General features: G+C 46.0%; 2 protein-coding genes across 7 annotated transcripts in view; both read right to left on the reverse strand.

Moving 5' to 3' along the window:
* Window positions 1-628, reverse strand: part of bsk146 (brain specific kinase 146) — an 11,680-nt gene extending 11,052 nt beyond the window's left edge. Inside the window, exon 1 of the mRNA XM_076298221.1 lies at window positions 411-628. The gene's annotated coding sequence lies outside the window, so the exon portion shown is untranslated. The remainder of the gene's footprint in view (window positions 1-410) is intronic.
* Window positions 629-1,712: 1,084 nt separating this feature from the next.
* Window positions 1,713-15,000, reverse strand: part of LOC143137890 (uncharacterized) — a 46,671-nt gene continuing 33,383 nt past the window's right edge. For 5 of the 6 annotated variants that reach the window (XM_076298226.1, XM_076298225.1, XM_076298223.1 and 2 more), the window contains 14 exons: window positions 14,009-14,271; window positions 13,291-13,519; window positions 12,843-13,026; window positions 12,486-12,609; window positions 12,134-12,214; window positions 11,093-11,281; window positions 10,556-10,824; window positions 9,631-9,776; window positions 9,099-9,183; window positions 7,669-7,780; window positions 5,797-5,934; window positions 5,091-5,330; window positions 4,480-4,720; window positions 1,713-2,947 (listed from right to left, as the gene is read on the reverse strand). In XM_076298226.1, the coding sequence (XP_076154341.1) occupies window positions 2,359-2,947; window positions 4,480-4,720; window positions 5,091-5,330; window positions 5,797-5,934; window positions 7,669-7,780; window positions 9,099-9,183; window positions 9,631-9,776; window positions 10,556-10,824; window positions 11,093-11,281; window positions 12,134-12,214; window positions 12,486-12,609; window positions 12,843-13,026; window positions 13,291-13,519; window positions 14,009-14,271 (2,890 nt within the window). In that variant the 3' untranslated portion in view covers window positions 1,713-2,358. The remainder of the gene's footprint in view (window positions 2,948-4,479; window positions 4,721-5,090; window positions 5,331-5,796; window positions 5,935-7,668; window positions 7,781-9,098; window positions 9,184-9,630; window positions 9,777-10,555; window positions 10,825-11,092; window positions 11,282-12,133; window positions 12,215-12,485; window positions 12,610-12,842; window positions 13,027-13,290; window positions 13,520-14,008; window positions 14,272-15,000) is intronic. The other variant, XM_076298224.1, reaches the window with a different exon arrangement.

Here is a 15,000-nt window from a genome sequence, read left to right on the forward strand (position 1 = left end):
ACCTTTATAAAGACAACACAGTAAACGTCTGTCAAGGACTAAAAACGGGGTATTTTGGACACGGGCTCAGTTGTAGAGACAGTATGCAGAGCCGCTCGGAGATGTTGATGTGTTTATAGCATACACATGCGTTGCAAGACACGAGATCACCGAGAGGTAGCCAACTACCGCAATCAGACGTAAACGCACCGGGCAGCATTCTGCCATTGTTGTCAATACAAAGACCCTTTAAACAGACACTATGTGGTATTATTTTGGCATTTTATTCAGAAGCAATCTGAGCATTAATATTTTTCTTATGATGGTAATGATGAAAATTATGCATCTTTTTCCCAAAGATTAAGGCGCACCAAAGAGCATTTTCATGCAGAATCATAAGCTAGTGAAAGATAGCCAGTGCATTCACTCACCATTCAATCTGTCCACTGTTTTCTTATTGTGACCAAACAAGCCCGAAGGATACCGCCTTAGGAGGCTGAGGATGGAACATGTTAAAGCGTTTTCAAGATTTTGGTAAAGGCTCTCACATCTGGGTTCTACCGACTGCTGACCAATTCCCGTTAACGACTAGTTGACGGTCTGGAGTAATTTCACTTGTCTCGGCAGCCCGATGCGTTCTACCAGCTGTCCTGCGTCCCCCTATTGTCTCTGTATTGGCCCTGGTTGAAAACCATAGCTCTCCTGCCGAAGGTCCAGCCCACCGCATTTCTCAGCCAATGGAGGCAGGGAACGATCGCCACGGTGCGCCTCTAAGCCAATGGCAGCATAGAGCGCTCAGCACCATCCGCACTTGCACTCCAGTCCGGGAGCCGCTCTTGTCTCCATACAGATTATCAGTGTCTAATGAGCTGCAGATTAATCCTCTGGATGTGTAAAAGATTTCCACACTAAAGCACAGGATCACAGAGTTTTACAATAAAACAGAAGACGTGAATCGTTATAACGTCCATATAACACTGTGGTGACCGCCCATCATGAATGGAAATATCAGCTGCCCATACTATAGAGGCCTACTGCAGTTTAATTACATTACACATGGGATATGGGATTTCGGAATTATTCATGTAGATTGCTTAATATGTTTCCTCAGGATGAAAGGAAGGGATTGAATCACATGGTTTAATTTCAGAAGCCTCGGGAACTTTCTGCAATTTGCATATGCTCTGTGTGTTTGCGAAATTAACAAAGTGGGTCACAAAGCAAGTCATTGAATTTTATGAAATTCATAGCCTGAATGAATTCAATATACCACACAACAGATGTCACATTGGATTCTTCTATCAATAAATAAATTAAAAAGGCATTCGCTTATTTTAGGGCAAAATTTGGAAATGAAATGCTGAAATACTTATGCAACATCCCCACAAAATTATTCCTTTCAAATCGCATTGGCCTTGTGAAACATTCCAGATGACTGCAAATGACACAGAGTTAACATCAGAACAGCTATGCGATTGGAAAGACCAACTTGTAATTAAACCTTTTAATCCGCAGCTTTGATTGAAGATAATCAGTTGCACATCGAGTGAACCTTTAGGACTGATTACACAAACAGCTTCTCTTGCAAGTTAATGGCTGCACCATAAGTGAGGCTGGGCAATCTGATCTGGTTACAAGTGATGTGAGCCAATACAGAGTGGGTCATGTGGTTAGAACCACTTTTGGATGAATGCACTCAAAGCATTGGAAGTAAGTCACAGTAAAGCGAAACATAGGGTACAAGACTAGACTTTTATTAGTCAGGATGATCAAAGCTTCATCAGCAGCACGGCGACTGGACATGCCCCACCATAGCATTGCACTGAAGACAGAACGTGTTCACTTATGAGACAAAAATTCAAGAAACGATTTTTTTTTTACCTCGCTTTGGAATATAATAAAACAATTAATAGATGCTCAAAATCTACCACTTATTTTGGGATTCTGTGAAAAGTCAAAAGCTGATAAACAATTAACAGTTAACTACTGTGCATTGGAACATATTGCATTCTTTTAGGAGTCTTATCCTTCATTTTAAGCTGATAAACAAAGCTGTTGTCCTTTATAACAGAATTAGACTGTATGCTAAAGTTAGAGTTGATTACAGTGCAACTCAAAACACTTCTACATAAAATTGTTGCGCATTGCTGTTGACAGAAAATATATGTTTACATTAAAAATAAGTATAAAATTACAAGAATTCTTCAAGTTTAAAAACTGACCACATACACAGTGCATAAGAAAGAAAAAAGTAGGCAGTTTCTCTCCTAAAAAAACAAGATACAATTTTTAAAAACGGGTAAAACCAAACAATTTCGACCGAACAAATATATAAAAAAATAAAAGGTGTTTGATCTAAAAACAAAAAAGGAAGGAATGTTACACAAACAAAAACAACTCCAGTGTTTTGGAATGCAGGTGCTGGGCCAGGTTTTGGATTCGCACCAGTCGGGCGTTCTGGGCATCCCCGGCACCATAGACCCGGTAGATGTGGTACCGCTCCTTCTCCTTGAGTGCAAAGTCCAGCTCGTTGGCCGAGAGCCGGACCAGGTGCCGGTCCGGCTTGGTGGTGGTCTTCACCTCCACGTACACCACCTTGGCTGAGCCCCCATCTCCATCGGGGCCGAAGGTGAGCTTGAAGTCGCAGGGCTGGCCCGTCTCGCCGTCACGGTTGTACCAGGTGACCTCTGTAGGGCCGGCGGGGCCGTGGGCCTGCCATTTTGACAGGAAGGAGTGGACCAGCTGCTCCCCCCATAAGCCCACATCCTGAAAGTCGCCGGGGTCGTCCGAGATCTCCACCATGGTGCGCGGCAGCGGGCAGTCCAGGACCAGGTCCTGCAGCGCGGCCTCGCCCCCAAGAGCCTGGGCCCACACGGCCGTGTCCAGGGCCAGGGGAACGCGCTGTAAGTGGCCCACGCCCTGGAACTGACTGGAAATCACCTCGGGGGCTTCGCCTGGGATGGTGTTACTGAAAACAACCACAACACAACACCAGTGGGTGAGTTCTATGATCACTCACCCAAAACAAGACATAGAGACCAGAGGGGTATTTCACAAAACCTAGATAAGGGATTAAGCTGGGATTTTTAGGTTATCCTGGATGAATTTAGCCTTGACTTGGTTTCACAAAAGAGATGGCACATAAGTTACCATGGGGATTTATTCTCTGCACCTAGCCTGGTCCCGACCAGGCTAACAGCCAAGCTAAGTTAATTCTAATGGTAATTATGTCGTCTTATTGGTTCAGCTAGCTGACCTCTGTGCTAATTTTTAAGGAGCTTTATTCCATTTAGAAACTATTTGCTAAATGTATTTGCTCGCAAAACAAAACAGATAGTCTGCCTACTACCATATGGTTATTATTTTAATTGTGATAGCCTTATAATTATTAACATAGGCCTAGGTACTCATTGTTTGCTTATTTTATTGATAGACATTTGATGAATAGCCTACTGTAGTTGATTGGAAGTGGAGGGGCAAGTTTTCGAAGGTATTTTCAACTATAATATTAAGGTATATCATACTATGTGCATATTTGCAGTGGCAAGCGCTTTCTTAATGACGTTGCGTGCCGAGACAAGGAAGCACTCACACGTAGGCCTACGTAAATTTGCATTCAGTTGGTCTACCACGCCTACTCCTGCTGTTTTACAGAAATAGCCGTGATTCCCGATTCCACAAAGGACAACTTTACTTCATTGTTAGTCTATATCAAAAGCGGTTGTTCACTTTGTGTGAATGACGCGTCTTTTTTATTCCAACCGTGGGCACTTTGGAGCAGAAACGAGAACGCGCACACATCCTGATTTACTTACACCTGACTTGACATAGTCGCTCCTACTCATCCTGGATTGGCATTAGTGAAACGAGTTGAGCTAGGATGACCAGACAACACTATGTCAAACCTCGCTTTATCACTTATCTTGGATGTCTTAATTCTGCCTTTGTGAAATACCCCTCAGTATTTGTCCAAGTGAACTTTGTTTGTTTGTTTGTTTGTTTAATTTAAGGCTATTTCAGCAACTAAGGCTATTTAATTGCTAGAGCATTGTGTGTTATAGAAGCTTAAGTCCAATTGAACCTAAATAAGTCGTTTAACTCATGTTTGACAGACTCATGGCTATAAACGATTAATATCTGGGTGCTTACTCAAAGTCTGAAAAATTCCTACATAAGAGGCTGAGGTAGCCAAAAACATTATAAGGATTTGGAAATACATATTGTATTTGCAATGACATAAATTGATGTAGAAGACCACAAACATTCAGACAGCATTTGCAAGCCAGAAATGGAACACACAGTTTGCTTCTGTTCCATTGGGAATAGCAGAACAAGCATCAACACCTATGAATAACCCCAACACTGTGACTTCTCCCCAGGTAATCTGCCACCACTGTGGAGTGTGAATGAGGCGTCCGAGGCCGATAATTGCTGTAAAATGGCCTTTGTCCAAAATACCAAATATGGTCAAACTCGACATGAACATGGCAGCGTTCTTACTGCTGTGTGGACGGGATGGCCTGCTGGTCACGAGGAGTGGTGTGGGTGTAGGACGCTCGGCTGCTGTTGCTGCTGGTGGTGGTGGTGCTGATGGAGTCATCCTCTCTGGGCTCTCCAGAGCCACCCGTGTTGCTACCGCCGCTACCAGCTCCACCCCCACCCCCACCTCCTCCACCCACGCCTGGCTGGCATGGAGCTGCTTCGGACGGGGAAGACTGAACGCCGCCCACCGCACTCTGGGCTGTGGAGGAGGGAAGGAAAATATTGACAACGGATCAGAGTGTCCTAGTGTGGTCCAGTTTTCTGCCCACAGTAAACGTGATATGTGTTGAAGTGGTGTTGTTTTAAAACAAAATGTCAATTTGAAGAAGAAAGATGACATTTTTGCACCTCTTTTTTCAATAGGTACTAAGTGTAGTTATGAATAATAACATACATCCAACATAATTACACATTTTGAGGTACACAAGCATGTATGTGGATAATTTTAGGCGCTTAACCTGATCATGAAAGTACCCAATTATTAAAAATGTCAGCATTGTTTAATAGATTAGTAAACAATAATCCACTTGAACAACCTCTATCCTCCACTTCTGCAAGGAAACACAAACCTCCAGCTTCACCGGGGAAAGCCTTACCGGGGCCTTGAGTGTGGCTGCCAGAGAACCTGGTGCCGGTGGGGAGTGAAGTTCCTTCAGGCAGGGGGGACTGGGGGGACTGGGGCTCCCCAGATGGTGGGCCCCCCCTGGGGCTCCTCTCGGTCATGGGGGGCAGTGTGCCCGTGTACTCGGCCGAGGAGCTGGGGGCGTTCGGTGGGGGCCACATCTTCATCACCGCCTCAACCGCTGCATCTGGAACAGGACGGAGGAGAAAGGGTTGGTACTGCAGGAGGGAACCAACCACCCCAGTCACACACACACACACACACACACACAGACCCAGATATGGACAAACACACACACAGACTAACACACACACACCCAGATATGGACAAACACACACACACACACAGACGAACACACACACAGACTAACACACTAACACACACACACAGACCCAGATATGGACAAACACACACACACACACAGACGAACACACACACACAGACACACACACGTCCCCTCACATCACGTCAGATCACATTAGGCAAACACCACAGTCCACTCCAGCTTACTGCTGTCGCTTCTCCCACGGCCGTTAGAGGCCAGTGACTGATACGTTCTGATGTGCCTGAGGTCACACAGCTGGTTGCCGAGGCAGCCGTCCCTCACGTGGCCCACGGCCTCTGTGACCTCTGCCAACTGGACGCAGCCTCACCTGTGCCTCTGGGTCGTCCGGCGGCTCCACGGCCGTCGGAGAGGCCCGACTTGGGTGGCCAGCAGACGAGGCCATCCTCTTCGCCTGCTGCGGCCGGAGTCTTCCTCTCCTCCTCCTGGCGGCTGACTGGCCGAGGCGCTTGGGTTGCAGTAGCAGGAACACACACACACACACACACACACACACACACACACACACACACACACACACACACAAGTCAACATCAGTCACGAGTCAACATCAGTTTTTGGCTTCATGCAGAATACGAGTTGTTGTTTGGGACTCTTTTTCAATGTTAATATTGATACTAGCCTATATTGTCACAAGCAGCTAAGTATTCATGCATTTGTTTGAATGCAGACGACAGATGGCAGCGACAGGAAGACAGCTAAGGTAGGCTAAAAAAAACCCCACACCCTACGGAAAATAACATTTTTATAACAACCTTTTGAAACAACGTTTACAATACTTCGATTTGTCTGTATAGAACCTCACCACTACCACAGAAGCGTCATTCTATTTTGAACATAGTCAGTGGTAAAAAAACAGAGTTTGTGTTTGATGTGTGTCTATGCCACTTGCATTGTAAGACAATTTGGTGTTAATGCAAATGACTGTCTTTCTCAAAACTGCACCAATTAACGTAATTATGCTTGCAAACTGTTTGAACCTGTTAGCTTCTGGAAGTAGACCCTAAGTTGTTTTTGCTCCGGAATATTCCTTTAACATACGAGTTAAACATACAAGTTTAACCATCTGCTCCTCCACCCTAAACATGCGAGTTTAACCATCTCCTCCACCCTAAACATATAAGTTTACCATCTCCTCCTTCACCCTAAACATATGAGTTTAAGCATATCTTCCTCCACCCTAAACATATGAGTTTAAAAATATCTTCCTCCACCCTAAACATACAAGTTTAACTATCTGCTCCTCTACCCTAAACACATGAGTTCATATATCATATCCTCCATCCTAAACATACAAGTTTAAAAATATGCTCCTCCATCAACATGAGTTTAACCATCTGCTTCACCCAATTTTCATTTGTACAGTTACATGTTAATTAACAGCAGGCTTCCTATTGTATTAATTTACTCATTCCTTACGTCAAATGCACTATATTAGGATGCTGCTAATTTGTCATCAGAGGCTGTGACTGGGTGTTACAGCAGTTGAGGGATCAACTAGTGACAGATCTGAGTACCACTGCAAACACACACACACACACACACACACACACACACACACACACACACACACACACACACACACACACACACACACACACACACACACACACACACACACACACACACACACACACACACACACACACACACACACACACACACACACACACACACACACACACACACACAGCTCTGGCAGCAGCTGCTCTTTCATGTCAAAGGGGGGACGGGTATGACGAACAAACCAAAATTAGCATGTCTGCTATCCCTCTGACGCACGTGTGTGTGTGTGTGTTTGACTGATATGTCATTCATACACCCACAGAGATGAACTGAGGGCGAAATGTCAGTTATTCCAACTGAGTGAGATGGGGGAAAAAAACCCCTCTCTGATCAAAGGAAGGGATTTTGGACTTTCATATATCCATCTGAGGGTAAAAAATGAGACGGCCATTTGCTATGGGCGTTACGTCTAGAATGGGGACAAGAGCGTCTAATAGGACAAAAAAATAAATAAATAAAAAAGGAGATTTTTACACATCTGACTGAATTCGCCAGATGATTACCAAATGCTTGACTGACTAAATCGGCCACATCTGGAGTGGCCTACATGACTCGGTCCTGTGGTTACGCGAGACGAAGGTTCAGAGGTTCTAAGAGGAATTACTTCCGTGGGTACCTGAGGGTTCAGGCCTCGTGTCTATAGGCATGGGAACCTCCCATGGTTCCTCCTCAGTGGGAAGTTCTTTAATGCCCTTGATGTCCAGGAATCTCTTCAGAGCCCCTCGGTCCTGCACAAAATTAAAACAGAAAACAAAACATAACCCAGGGAATGACTCGACTGTCTCCGCTTAATCCACATGCTTCGCCGACATCCCCCCCCCCCCCCTAAGTGATCATAACCTCACTTCATTGACTGACTTCAGTGAATCACCATTCTGGGGAATTACTTTGAGTTCCCCCATTACCATCCCAAACTGAATGGGGGGTGGGGGTGGGGGGAGGGGTGGGATGGAGTGGGGGGGGGGGGGGTGGCAGAGCAAAACTGGGACATTTCAGACGGCTTTGAAGTCAAAGCTTCAGGGGAACGCAGTCCGCACAATAATCCACTGCACACACACCACTGAGAAATGTGTGTGTGTGTGTGTGTGTGTGTGTGTGTGTGTGTGGGGGGGGGGGGGGTCACACTAATCACACAGCCTCAGAAACACACACACACACGATCCAGCAGTCTTATTTCTCTAGTCTCTGCAAATAGCCTTGTTGGTGAGGCATCAGCAGCACCTCAGATGCGGAGCAGCAGCGGTGGTGACGGCAAGCGGGCCGTTATCTCCCAAAATCCTCGGCGCGCTCAGCCCACTAATGTTAGCTCTCCTCTGATCTCCGTGACCGCGCTGCCGATGACTCACCTGTGTGTGTGTGTGTGTGTGTGTGTGTGTGTGTGTGTGAGATCTGGGAGCCAGGCACTGACTAACATTCCGAATCTCTTCACCGAGGCTAACGCAAACACTATTTAGAGAGGCACTATGACTTTTCCCTGTTAGCTGTATTTAATGATTGAAGGAATCGATGGACGGACTCATTAAGGAATGTCAGTCAGGGCTGGAATGTCTAGCCAGTGGAAGATTAATATAAATCATTACCAGACATGAGCACACGCACACACACTCATGGGTATTCTACACATCCACGCACAATGCCCTTCCTGGAATATAAAGTTTGTGATTGATTGGTTTTGCCAACATAACTCAAAGTGTGAAAACAGTACACAGACTGATACTACCCGTCTTGATGTATGTATGTGAGCATGATGCAGTGGCGACTACGAGGGCTCTGATTGGTCGGACATGCATCCCACTTCAGCTACTGGATCAAGTGTCCCGATGCTAAAGCAGCACAATCATAACTCAGAGTGAAGGAAAGCAGCTGACAGACTGATGCTGTTCTGTGAGCTACACAACAATGCGTCATCACTCTTGCTGAATGTACTGTATGGTGGGATTCAATCCAATCAATCATTCTGGAACACATTTGGTGCTGCTGGTGCTGGTTCTGCTGGTGCTTCTGGCGTTTGCTTTTTGAAGGGGCTTCGGTGGTCTGGGTACTTACGTGTATGGAGCTCATCAGGCTCTCCAGGAAGGTCAGCAGTTTGTCCGCCTGGCTCCCCTCTGGACTGAACAGCTTCACCAGCTCTCTGCCAACACACAACCCGACCCGACCCAGCATCAGAACCTCACTCTGAGAAAGCTGCACAAAACGCCATCTTTCCAACTTCCACTCAGGAGCCTGTTCCTCCTCCAATTTCCACCTGTCCAAGAGCCTCTGTATCTGTTTGACAGGTGTGCTACTGACAGATGTGGTAGAGGGTAATAAGGCAGATCTGGAACATCTGGTTCTCTAGAGTTGGACTGAAAAATATCTACTATCGATTGTGCTAGTAGAACCTGCTGAATATCTATAGTATGGTTAACAAATTATTTAAATCTTAGGACCTCTTCTGATAATAGTATGAATACAATGACTAATAGGAAATATGAACTTTCTTTATTAGTACTACTGACTAGAGAGAAAAAACAAAACAAAGGACGAGTTCTTTTGTTGTAACCCAACGTCTGACATCACTGAGGGACCCAAACAGTACCTGCATATGTCCAACTTGGACTTAAGGTAATCCTTCTGGATGTACAGCTCCTTCCTGTCCTTCAGGAGACAGATGACATCCTCCTTCTCGTAAACCTCCTCTCCGTCGGGCACTTTCAAGTGGTAATGAATGTACAACTCACCCACCTGCACACACAAGACAAGACAGAGATGGGTGGGGGTGGGGGGGGATTACTGAACTCCCTGTCTTATGCAATACTGGGCAATTCCTTCATTCACAGTGTCGCCCGCTCCTACACATTTGTCATGCTTGCAATGAATGTGAATGGGAACATTAAAGGAAGAGTCCACAATCCTAGTGGCACCTTGATCATTTAGCTCAACAGCCAATCAAATTACATACCTCTCTTCTGTGCTCCTGAGAAGACATGTTGATAGGCTGGAATTGTTAATGGCCCGATACAGGTTACTATGTTTGCTACCCATTTACAGTGTCCAGAGCTTTTATAGCGCACACACTTAAAGGAGAAATCTGGCGATTTTTCACATAGATCACCGTTTCTCAAGGTCACCAAGTACTGTCGGTACGGAAAAAATGGAAACAATCGGTTTTACCTAGCTCGAGTTGCTAGTTCCTACAGCTAAAGCAGCCAGGCAGCTACAGCGCTACACACTGAAAGCATGAACATGGAGGCTCACGGACATGCCCCCAGTGTAGTGTTTTTTGTTTCATACTGACACTCCTCGGTGACCTCAAGAAATGGAGATCTATGTATTAAAAAAAAAAAAAATCGCTGTATTTCTCCTTTAAAAAAACATCTAGAGAACCATCATTCAGCAATGCTTCTGATTCAATGATATTTGACCAAAAAGTGTACTGGACTCTGGACTGGTGGACTCTGTCTAGGTCTAACTCTGTCTCTGTCTGATCAAGGTAACGCGACAACACAGAGGTGTGGACGTACCTGCCCAAAGCTGAGCGATTTGATCTGCTGTGCGATGCCACTCTCCTGCAACTCGGCGTAGAGCTCGGCGAACTCCTCGTGGGAGCACAGGAAGCGCTGCACGTAGGGCACGGCTTCGCGCACCAGGGCCTGCAGGGTCGGCGATGGACGGTAGCTGACCGTTTGGGGCTCAGTGCTGACGCTCTCCGACAGCCGCGGCACGCCGCAAATGTCCAGGAAGAGGCTGCGCTCCTCCTCACTGAAAGTGGGTTCACTGCGCTGCTGTTTGGCTGGAGTGAATTTCGACCCGTAGCATAATTATCATTTAATCATCCTTTCACCATTTACCACATTATGCAGCTAGTACTGTATACACCAACAGCGGCATTATCTTTGCAAGGCTCTCACCCAAAAATTTCAGTAAAATGTTTCAAAAACTATGTACTATGCCCATGTGTAACTACTAAAACATTTAAGTTTCAAAACATTTATCAAGATCTGAGCAGATTTGCAATACTGAAACATCAATTACAAAAAAAAATGGTCTGTGTGTCTCACCTGTAGCGGTTCCAGGTTTGGGTCGAGTGGGGGCCTTCTTCTGGGCAGGGGGCAGGTTGAGCAGACATACTTCAGGGTGAGACTGGAAGATCTTCTCCAGGTGTTTGTCGTCGGGAATCATGGGCCTCTGAGCCAGAGACACCCAGCTGCTCCTCTTGGAAGGAAACACTCTCTGACCCGACAGCATCTCTGTTTGAGCAGGACCAAGAAAGAGCCACATGGGTCAAAAAAAGTAAGCCAGACCAGCTAACCGAGACCAACAGCAGAAATGTTGGTGAACGTACTTATAAGTATATTAAATTAGATGGTTTGGATTGAACAGATTAGTAGATGGATCAGTACAGAGATTGAGCAATAGATTAATTGACCGATCTAACCAATAGACTGATAAAATAGATTGATAGGTAGGTGGAAGGATGGATGGCAGGATTAATAGTTGATAGAATACCTAAGTGGGGCAGCCGTGGCCTACTGGTTAGGGCTTCGGGCCAGTTCGATCCCCGACCCAATAGGAAAAATGTGGGCGAGGGAAGTGGTTGAGCACTGCTCTCCCATGCCCACATCCACGGCTGAAGTGCCCTTGAGCAAGGCACCTAACCCCTCACTGCTCCCTGAGCGCCGCTGTAGCAGGCAGCTCACTGCTCCGGGTTAGTGTGTGTGCTTCACCTCACTGTGTGTTCACTGTGTGCTGTGTATGTTTCACTAATTCACAAATTGGGATAAATGCACAGAACAAATTTCCCTTCACGGGATCAAAAGAATATATATACTTACTATACTAGAAATTGCAGTTATAACTTCACTGAACTTTCTACCCTTATTCTGCAATTTTGGTGAAGTAAAACTGACACTTTTCCCAGGCAGCTAAATCAGAGGTGATTTAGCGGAAACCTTGATGGCACTCTTTATCTGGGTTGTGCATAGCATCGAGGCTGATCCTTGCTAAGTGCTCTATAGATGTGGCGGTTATTTTTATATGCTCATGCGGCAGCGCGTGGCTTAGCGATGTCAGTTCAGAGCTTGCAGCGGGTCTTGGCTTACCTCGGAGGGAGGAGCAGTAGCTGGGATTGAGCGGAATCGCGGCGTCCTGATCTCCACTGTGGCCCATTATACACTTCTCCGCTTGAATGGGAAACAGGAAATAATGAATTTCAGTTCAGATGTTGCCCTTCCAAACAAACACACACACATTATCTAAATAATTAACATCCCACAGATGTTACACAATTGAATGTGGCCATAAGGAGTCTGACTAAGACAAAAGTACCAAAGATCAGCACAATCTTCTCCAATATGATCAATTCAATCAATCAAAACCTTGCACCATCACACTAGCCTGCCATTCAATACTTCCTAAAGAGAATACGACTGGCTATTTCGACTGTTGACCCACCCAGCTTGGCGTAGATGATGGACACGTCCTGCAGGATTAGGCCAGTGGCCTGAGACTCGGACTCGCACACAAGCTCTAGGAGATCCACGTACTGCTTCATGGAAGGGTTGCGCTCAACACCCAACTGGAGAAACAAAAACATCACCAGAACCTCACAATTACATTACTACCCGTACCATCTTAATTCATTCATTTCAGCTTTTGTTGACAATTGTATTATTTTTAGCAACACATATTAATCCACACATTCAGACATTCAACATTGCAGTTCATTAAGGCTAGAAATGAAATGATTCCCATTTCAGACCAGAAAAATATTTAGAAATTTGTCTATGAGTAACATAGCATGAGGCTTACCCCTAAGAACAGAGATTTCATGTCCGTAAGACTGCTGTAGAACGGTGCCAGAACTTTAGGTTCTTGAAGACCATTGCTGGCACGAGAGACAAGCTCCTTGTATCGTAGGAACATTCCGGTAGGGTCATTCCAACAGACTTCTTTCAGGTGGTAAAATTTGCCAGAGCACCAGTTGTTCTTCATGCTTAAATATAAACACAACTATAATGTACATGTTTTTCATAATACACACACACACACACAGTATCTTAAAAGTATTTAACAATTTAGCCATGTCTTTTTTTGAACATAAACTGACTTACATGTGAAGAAACTGAAATATGTGAGAAATGTCTCTCTCTCTATTGCCATGTTGCAATATTGCCAATACTGTGTGAAATACACACCATATTCTCTCTCTCTGCCACTCCAAGTCATTACCCATAACCCCCTGTGACCCCCGACTGACCTCTCGTACTTGACGAACACAGCAGGGGTGTGCTGGAAGAGCTCCCTGAGCTGGCCCGGGGGGCAGTGGGTCTGCAGGTAGCCGTAGACGTTGCTGATGTGCTGGACAGTGGTGGTGAACTGCGGCTCCTCTCCCACTCCCTCGGCCGGCGCGGAGTCTGCAGAGGCCTGTGTGCTCCACCTCTTCAGGTAATCGATCACCTCATCCACAGACACAGTGTGCCTCATGCCTGGAGAATATACCACACACACAAAAATAATTCTAAGTCTTACTGTCAATTTCTTGGTCAGCTTCTACTGAATAATAAAGTCAGCATATTGAAACCTTGATGCTATGATCAAAGAGTATATACTTTTGGACAGGATGCATCATAGCAGAGTTGAAATCATCTGCTGTCTACTTCACTCGTCAACACTAAGGTCCTACGCAAGCCCAATAAAGCTGGTCCAGTTAAGCTGATTTGACTCATCAATACATTCAAACCCCTGATTTGTCTATTCAATCAGTTCTGTAAAAGGCATCAAATATCTGCACTTCAAAACATCTGGCAATCACTGCCTTTGTGTAGACGGCCTATGAAATACATGTGTAATATAATGAATTCATTTTCCGCTGATGGGCTAACTGCTGATGCCCGCTGGGCTGGCAGTGCATGCTGGGTAGTGTAGTGCCAGTGCATGCTGGGTAGTGTAGTGCCAGTGCATGCTGGGTGGCGTACCGATCCCTCTGGAGAACTCGCTGGGGGCCATCTGCACATAGTCCACGTGCGCCCCCAGCACGCTGTGCACGTCCTGGGAGTAGAGGTAGACGGAGCCAGGGCAGTGGTAGCTGGGGGCAGTGGGCTGGTCGTCGTGCCCGAGGCGGAAGGTGGGCACCCAGGGCAGGCGCGTGAGGGCTATCAGGAAGGAGGAGTGGGTGTCACGCAGTGGGCGACCCTCGCTGTCCAGAACCTGAGCGCTCAGGTACTGGGAGTACTTCTCTCTAAGAGGGAGATGAGGAGGGAAAAACAGCATGTTGGTGCAAACTGTTCTGTCTGACACACACATACACCGAAGCATAAAGAAACCCCACGGTAGCACAAGTCCAAATTTAGACTAATGGGAGTTTGATATGCAGGACATCGCACAGGGAGGTGTGTGCGTGTGTGTGTGTGTGTGTGTGTGTGTGTGTGTGTGTGTGTGTGTGTGTGTGTGTGTGTGTGTGTGTGTGTGTGTGTGAGTGGGTGTGGGTGTGAGTGTGTTTCGAGGAGGCACAGTTTCTCGAAATTAGCACAATGATTCAACGACTCTGCATCAGCAAGTGGTTCAGTGACTCACCAAAAAACCCAACTACATAAATCATCCTGCGATCCCAAAAAGCTTCGGTAGATGAACAAAGCCACAACACATCAAGACAAGAAAAAAACCCCTGATCATATTCAAAGGCATGCGTCTTGCTCATCTCATCTCAATGGCAGATCACTACTGGGGGTTGGATACCTGATATAAAGACTATGCTTTGTCAATCACAGCTAATCAGGGTTTTTATAGACAGGCTATGCGGAGAGTGCGTTCCGGAGCTGCTGGGAGCTCAGCACTGGGATCACGGAGAGATGAGAGCAGAACGAGAACGGAAGGGCATATCACAGCAGTGTGAGTCATCGACAGCTGAGAGAGAGGGGGGGGGGTGGAGGGAGGGAGAGAGGAGGGCAGAGGGGGTAGAGAGGGATAG

The sequence above is a fragment of the Alosa pseudoharengus genome, unplaced genomic scaffold, assembly GCF_046254945.1.
Source record: "Alosa pseudoharengus isolate Yale_2024_CS ecotype anadromous, Long Island Sound unplaced genomic scaffold, YU_APseudo_1.1 YU_APseudo_1.1_scf_21, whole genome shotgun sequence".
In the NCBI taxonomy this organism is placed as follows: domain Eukaryota; kingdom Metazoa; phylum Chordata; class Actinopteri; order Clupeiformes; family Clupeidae; genus Alosa; species Alosa pseudoharengus.